The sequence below is a fragment of the Bubalus bubalis genome, chromosome 19 (genome assembly GCF_019923935.1).
Source record: "Bubalus bubalis isolate 160015118507 breed Murrah chromosome 19, NDDB_SH_1, whole genome shotgun sequence".
NCBI lineage: Eukaryota > Metazoa > Chordata > Mammalia > Artiodactyla > Bovidae > Bubalus > Bubalus bubalis.
Genome location: NC_059175.1, coordinates 64,277,467 through 64,284,374, shown reverse-complemented (window position 1 = coordinate 64,284,374; position 6,908 = coordinate 64,277,467). Strand labels below are relative to the sequence as shown.

The following is a 6,908-nucleotide window of genomic DNA, read 5'->3' as shown; positions in this document are numbered from 1 at the left end:
CATCTGCCTCTGACCACAGATAAACAAAGGTTTTGTGAGGCTAAGCAACACTTCTATCACTCAGCTAAGAGTGGACAGGGCAGAACCCAAATCACAATGCCTCTGACCCCAGAGTCTAAGCCCCTCTACCACCCACCTGGAAAACCCTGATGAAGGTGTCCCATTACTCCTGAAGTACAACCTTGGTCATTTCATTCATGTCCAACACATGATAGTCAACCTGCCAAGCAAAAAATAAAATAAAATAAGAACAGTCATCACCCTGCAATATCTATGGAGGAATAAAATCTACATTCAAGGACTTAGTTTGTCAACTCAAGATTAGATAAGATCAGGAAACTGTATTTCACAAGTTAGGCACCAGGGCTTTAATTCAACTGCTAGGAACTCTTGGTCTTCTCAACTATCTTTTCCTGAATTTTTACTCAAGAAGAAGAGATGGGCTGTGTGTTAGAGGCAAACCGCACAATTTTTAAAAAAAATTGATTTCTCCAACTCCTTTCTCCAAATGATATTTTTGAGTCTCTTAGTTTAGAAACTGGTATTAATTTTCACTTTTTTCCCTCCTCTTCCTCCCTAAGTCATTCCTATTACCAGATTGCAGATGGCTCTTAGTCACCACCTCTTTCCAGGTGTATTTTGTTACCTCTTTAAGCCATCATCATTTTGCCTTTTTTTTTTTTTTTTAGATTTCTTTTTAATGTAGTCCCTTTTAAAAAACTTTATTGAATCTGTTACAATATTGCTTCTGCTTTATGTTTTCATTCTTTAGTCAAAAATCATGTGGGATATTAGATCCCTGGCCAGGAATTAAACCCACAGCCTAGTGAAGTCACCATCCCAGATAAAAGTGATTAAATCCCTCTGATCATTTAAGGGATACTATCCATGTATTGCAACACTATGCATAGAGTTATTAATGGGAAATTTAATAGAGACCAGCTCCTTCTTAGAGCAAAGAATAGGGGCCCCAAGAGTCACCTCCCATCAGCAATCAGAATATGTAAAGACAGAGGTAAATATTTCCACTGGGTTATTTGGGAAGCTCCTTGAGAGAGTGGCAACCTCCTTCAAAATGTCCTGTGCACACACTGCCACACTCAGTGCCCCCAACCCTGCAGCAGCCCATCGTTGACCCACACCTCCACCAGAAACTCCTGGACACTCATAGGCAAGTCTAGGTCAGTCTCTTGTGGGGTCACTACTCCTTTCTTCTGGGTCCTGGTGTGCACAAAGTTTTGTTTGTGCCCTCCAGGAGTCTGTTTCCCCAGTCCTGTGCAAGTTCTATAATCAAATCCCACTGGCCTCCAAACTCAAACTCCCTGGGGGGGTCTCAGTTCCTTTGCCAGATTCCCAGGTTGTGAAATCTGTTGTAGGCCTAGAATTTTCTTAACAATGTGAGAATTTATTTGATATAATTGTTCTGCAGCTTGTGGGTCATCTATTCAGTGGCTTTATGGTGCGATTAATGGTGACCTCCTCCAAGAGGGCTTATGCCACAAGTTATGTGACCCAGGTCTGCTGCATCCAGAGACCCTGTCCCTGTGGCAGGCCACTGCTGACCCGTACCTCTGCAGGAGATAACACTCAAACACTCAAAGGCAGGTCTGGCTCAGTCTCTGTGGGGTCTCTTGGTCCTGGTACAGCCAAGGTTTTGTTTGAGCCCTCTGAGCATCTCTGGCGGGTATGGGGTTTGATTCTAAACATGATTTTGTCCCTCCTACCATCTTGCGGGGGCTTCTACTTTGCCCTTGGACGTGGGGTGTCTTTTTTTGGCTGAATCCAACTTTCTCCTGTTGATGGTTGTTCAGCAGCAAGTTGTAATTTTGGAGTTCTTGCAGGAGAAGATGAGTGCACATCCTTCTACTCCACCATCTTGCCTTCACCATAGTTTGGTCTCAGGTCAAGCAACAGGGAGGGAACACAGCCCCTCCCATCAACAGAAAATTGGGTTAAAGATTTACTGAGCACGGCTCCACCCATCACAACAAGACCCAGTTCCCCCACAGTCAGTGTCTTCCATCAGGAAGCTTCCATAAGCCTCTTATCCTTATCCAACAGAGGGCAGACAGACTGAAAACCACAGCCACAGAAAGCTAATCAAACTGATCGCATGGACCACAGCCTTGTTTAACTCAATGAAACTATGAACCATGCCATGTAAGGCCACCTAAGATGGACAGGTTATGCTGGAGAGTTCTGACAAAATGTGGTCCATTGGAGAAGGGAATGGCAAACCACTTCAGTATTCTTGCCTTGAGAACCCCATGAACAGTATGAAAAGCATAAAGATGTGACACTGAAAGATGAACTCCCCAGGTCTATAGATGCCCAAAATACTACTGGAGAAGACTTGAGGAATAACTACAGAAAGAATGAAGAGACAGAGCCAAAGTGAAAACAACACCCTGTTGTGGATGTGACTGCTGATGGAAGTAAAGTCCAATGCCACAAAGAACAATATTGCTTAAGAACCTGGAATGTTAGGTCCATGAATCAAGGTAAATTGGAAGTGGTCAAACAGGAGATGGCAACTTTCTGTGCTGGTATCGCTCTTGCAAACATGGTGAACGTTCCAAAAACCCGCTGGACTTTCTGTAAGAAGTGTGGGAAGCACCAGCCCCACAAAGTGACACAGTACAAGAAGGGCAAGGATTCTCTGTATGCCCAGGGAAAGCGGCGTTATGACAGGAAACAGAGTGGCTATGGTGGGCAGACTAAGCCGATTTTCCAGAAAAAGGCTAAAACTACAAAGAAGATTGTACTGAGGCTTGAATGTGTTGAGCCCAACTGTAGATCAAAGAGAATGCTGGCTATTAAGAGATGCAAGCATTTTGAGCTGGGAGGTGATAAGAAGAGAAAGGGCCAAGTGATCCAGTTTTGAGCTTCATATTTTGTTTTATTATGAAGACAATAAAAATGCCATCAATAAAATCCTCTTATTTATGCTTAAAACAAACAAAAAAAAGGAGATGGCAAGAGTGAACATCAACATTTTAGGAATCAGTGGACTAAAATGGACTGGAATAGGTGAATTTAATTCAGATGATCATTATACTACTGAGGGCAAGAATCCCTTAAAAGAAATTAAGTAGGCCTCACAGTCAACAAGAGTCCAAAATGCAGTACTTGGGTGGAATCTCAAAAAGAACAGAATGATCTCTGTTTGTTTCCAAGGCAAACCATTAAATATCATAGTGATCCAAGTCAATGCCCCAACCTGTAATGCTGAGGAAGCTGAAGTTGAAGACCTACAAGACCTTCTAGAACTAACACCCAGAAAAGATGTCCTTTTCATTATAGGGGACTGGAATGTAAAAGTAGGAAGTCAAGAGATACCTGGAGTAACAGGCAAATTTGGCCTTGGAATACAAAATGAAGCAGGGCAAAGGCTAACAGAGTTTTGCCAAAAGAACACACTGGTCATAGCAAACATCCTCTTCCAACAACACAAGAGAAGACTCTACACATGGACATCACCAGATGGTCACTACTGAAATAAAATTGATTATATTATTTGAAGCCAAAGATAGAGAATCTCTAGACAGTTAGCAAAAACAAGATCAGGAGCTGACTGTGGCTCAGATCTTGAACTACTTATTGCCAAATTCAGACTTAAATCAAAGAAAGCAGGGAAAATCACTAGACCATTCAGGTATGATCTAAATCAAATCCTTTATGATTATATAGTGGAAGTGATGAATAGATTCAAGGGATTAGATCTGATAGACAGAGTGCCTGAAGAACTATGGACAGAGGTTTGTGACACTGTACAGGAGGCAGTGATCAAGACCATCCCCAAGGAAAAGAAATGCAAAAAGGCAAAATGGCTGCCTGAGGAGGCCTTAGAAATAGCTGAGAAAAGAAGAGAAGTGAAAGGCAAAGGAGAAAAGGAAAGATCTACCCATTTGAATGCATAGTTCCAAAGAATAGAAAGGAGAAATAAGAAAGCCTTCCTCAGTGATCAATTTAAAGAAATAGAGGAAAAAAGTAGAATGGGAAAGACTAGAGATCTCTTCAAGAAAATTAGATATACCAAGGGAATATTTCATGCAAAGATAGGCACAATATAGAACAGAAATTGTATAGACCTAACAGAAGCAGAAGGAGAAGGTAATGGCAACCCACTTCAGTATTCGTGCCTGGAGAATCCCAGGGATGGTGGAGCCTGGTGGGCTGCTGTTTATGGGGTCATAGAGTCGGACATGACTGAAGCGACTTAGCAGCAATAGATGCAGAAGATAGTAAGAAGAGGTGACAAGAATACACAGAAGGAGTATATAAAAAAGAACTTCATGACTCAGATAACCACGATGCTTTGCTCACTCACCTTGAGTGTAATGCAAAGTCAAGTGGGCTTAAGGGTCACTATGAAAAAAAGCTAATGGAGGGGATGGAATCCAGTTGTCAAGTATGGATGTGAGAGTTTGACTATAAAGAAGTCTGAGTGCTGAAGAATTGATGCTTTTGAACTGTGCTGTTGTAGAAGACTCTTGAGAGTCCCTTGGAATGCAAGGAGATTCAAGCAATCCATCCTAAAGGAGATCAGTCCTGAATATTCATTGGAAGGACTGATGTTGAAGCTGAAACTCCAATACTTTGGCCACCTGTTGTGAGGAACTGACTCATCGGAAAAGACCCTGATGCTGGGAAAGATTGAAGGCGGGAGGAGAAGGGGATGACAGAGGATGAGATAGTTGGATGACATCACTGACTCAATGGACATGAGTTTGAGCAAGCTCCAGGAGTTGATGATAGACAGGGAAGCCTTGTGTGCTGCAGTCCATGGGGTTGTGGAGAGTCAGACACAACTGAGCAACTGAACTGAACTGAATGAGAGAGTAGAGAATTTGAGTTGTAATACGAGTCATGAAAGAAGACATACTGTGGATATTTCATGCAAGAGTATCTCATTGGAATGAAGTGACCTAAAGCCAGCCAGTCATGTCCAACTCTTTGTGATCCCATGGACTGTAGCTCCTCCATCCATGGGATCTTTCCAGGCAAGAATACTGGCATGGGTTGCCATTTCCTTCTCCAGGGTATCTTCCTGATCCAGGGATCGAACCCAGGTCTCCTGCATTGTAGGTAGACACTTTACCATCTGAGCCACCAGGGAAGTTCCATTGGAAGGAATACAAGTGAAAAAGCCTGAAGGCAGGAAAACCTTGGGAGGATTTAAGACAGAAAAGGACAAACACTTCTGACAGGTAATGACAAGCAGGAGGATGAAATTCAAATTTTCATGAAGGTTGATGGAGGTGTGATATTGTGAACCTTTTCAGACCTTGCAAAGAAGTTGGTTTTGGTTCAACTTGTAATATAAAATTATAGTGGCCTGTCATTCTTCATTTACATTTTAAGAAGGTAATCCTTCTTCTTGTGTTGACAATGCGTTGGAGGAAGGCAAGCAGAGAGGAGCAGAAAGATTCTAGGATGCTGTAAAGGAGAGCCAGGAGCCACATGATATTGGTCTGGACCACACAATTAGCACTTGAAATGTCAGAAGAAGTGGATGGATGACTGAACATTTTTCATGCAGAGCTGCTAGATATGAGACGTGCAGGAAAGAGAAGAAATAAGGATGACTGAAGTGTCGGCCAGGGCAACTGAATTTTTGGTATTAGCAGCTAATGGAAGAAGAAGGTGTCTGTGTGTGCAGGGCTGAGGGTAGGGCTGAAGTCAAGCAAAAGTGGGGAGTTCTTGTTGATTTCACTTTCCCTTCCTCCTCATTCCCCCAATTTATCCAGGATGAGTTCCAGTTGACACTGTTTCCAATATGTATACACCCTGAGTCCGTCCATGTCACCCCACTTCTGCGGCAACTTTTCATGTGATCATCATCTTTGCCTGAGCATCCATTCTTTCCCTCCTACATTCCATATTCCTTTTTTCATGCACCACTCATGATCTTTTAAAAATGCAAATCTGATCCTATCACTTTGCTGTTTACAAATACCAGATTCAGGGTAAATGCCAGACTCTGGCTCACGGAGGATCTGCAGGTCTGGTTCCACTGTTTCTTCACTCTCCAGCCACACCTCTCCCCACTTCACCCACTGCAATCCAGCACGAAAGTCTTCTTTTTGGTCCTCAGCCTCCCCAAAGAGCCCATGTGTAGAATCTTGGGAATAACCATTATCCATCCTTGATCTCTGTGTAACTGAGTCCTTCCTGTCACTCAAATGGCAGTTTAAATGTCACTCTTCAGAGAAATTTTGTCTGTTCCCTCTCCACCATATAACTCTATTGGTGCTCTTACTGTTACTATAATTACAGGCATTATTCTTGTTAATTTGTTTGTTGTATATAAGCTGCCTCTCCCAAATGTAAATAAGGTCCATGGAAAGTGGCTCTGTTCACTTTGATCAAGTCAGACAGTGCCCAACACCTAGAAATTCAAATATTATTTAAACAGATTAATTCCCTAGTACCTCACACTTGGCATAAAGCAGATATTCAACAAAGGTTTTGAAGGTTTTGACTTTTTTAAATAAATGAATGCTGGAAGAAAGAGCCCAAAAGATACTCAAGAGTCATCCAAGTGTCTCATTTCTCTTCACTGTATCACTTGAGTAGGCAGTAATGAGTAATTTTCATAATCTTTGAATCAAAATACCGCTGTGACCACTGGCAGCTAGGTACTCTGAGATGCCTAATATTTTCCTTCTGCTTTAGATGTAGAAGCATTATCTCAGGATTTGCAACCTGATTTGTCATGTATTGTTAAAAATTGTCACTAAGTGCATCACCCTCCATGAATCACAGCCGTTTTTCCTGTTGGGCTCTGCATGGAGATTACTGCTCCTGCTTCATCAAAAGAAGATTAGACTTCTCTCCTCTTCACCTGTGGGGATTTCCTTCTCAAAGGCGGGTGTCTGATTGGAAAAACAGGAGCATATTTGCAG

At 42.3% G+C, this 6,908-nt stretch overlaps 1 protein-coding gene across 1 annotated transcript; it reads left to right on the top strand.

The window, feature by feature from the left end:
• The first annotated feature begins 2,535 nt into the window (after positions 1–2,535).
• LOC102409051 (60S ribosomal protein L36a) lies at positions 2,536–2,948 on the top strand. Its single transcript, XM_044932710.1, has one exon. It carries the CDS (start codon positions 2,564–2,566, stop codon positions 2,882–2,884), a length of 321 nt encoding a protein of 106 aa, XP_044788645.1. The 5' UTR covers positions 2,536–2,563; the 3' UTR covers positions 2,885–2,948.
• The last annotated feature ends 3,960 nt before the right edge of the window (positions 2,949–6,908 follow it).

Coding starts and splice junctions, on each gene's coding strand:
- LOC102409051 (XM_044932710.1), top strand. CDS start 2,564: ATGGTGAACGTTCCAAAAACCCGCTGGACTTTCTGTAAGAAGTGTGGG.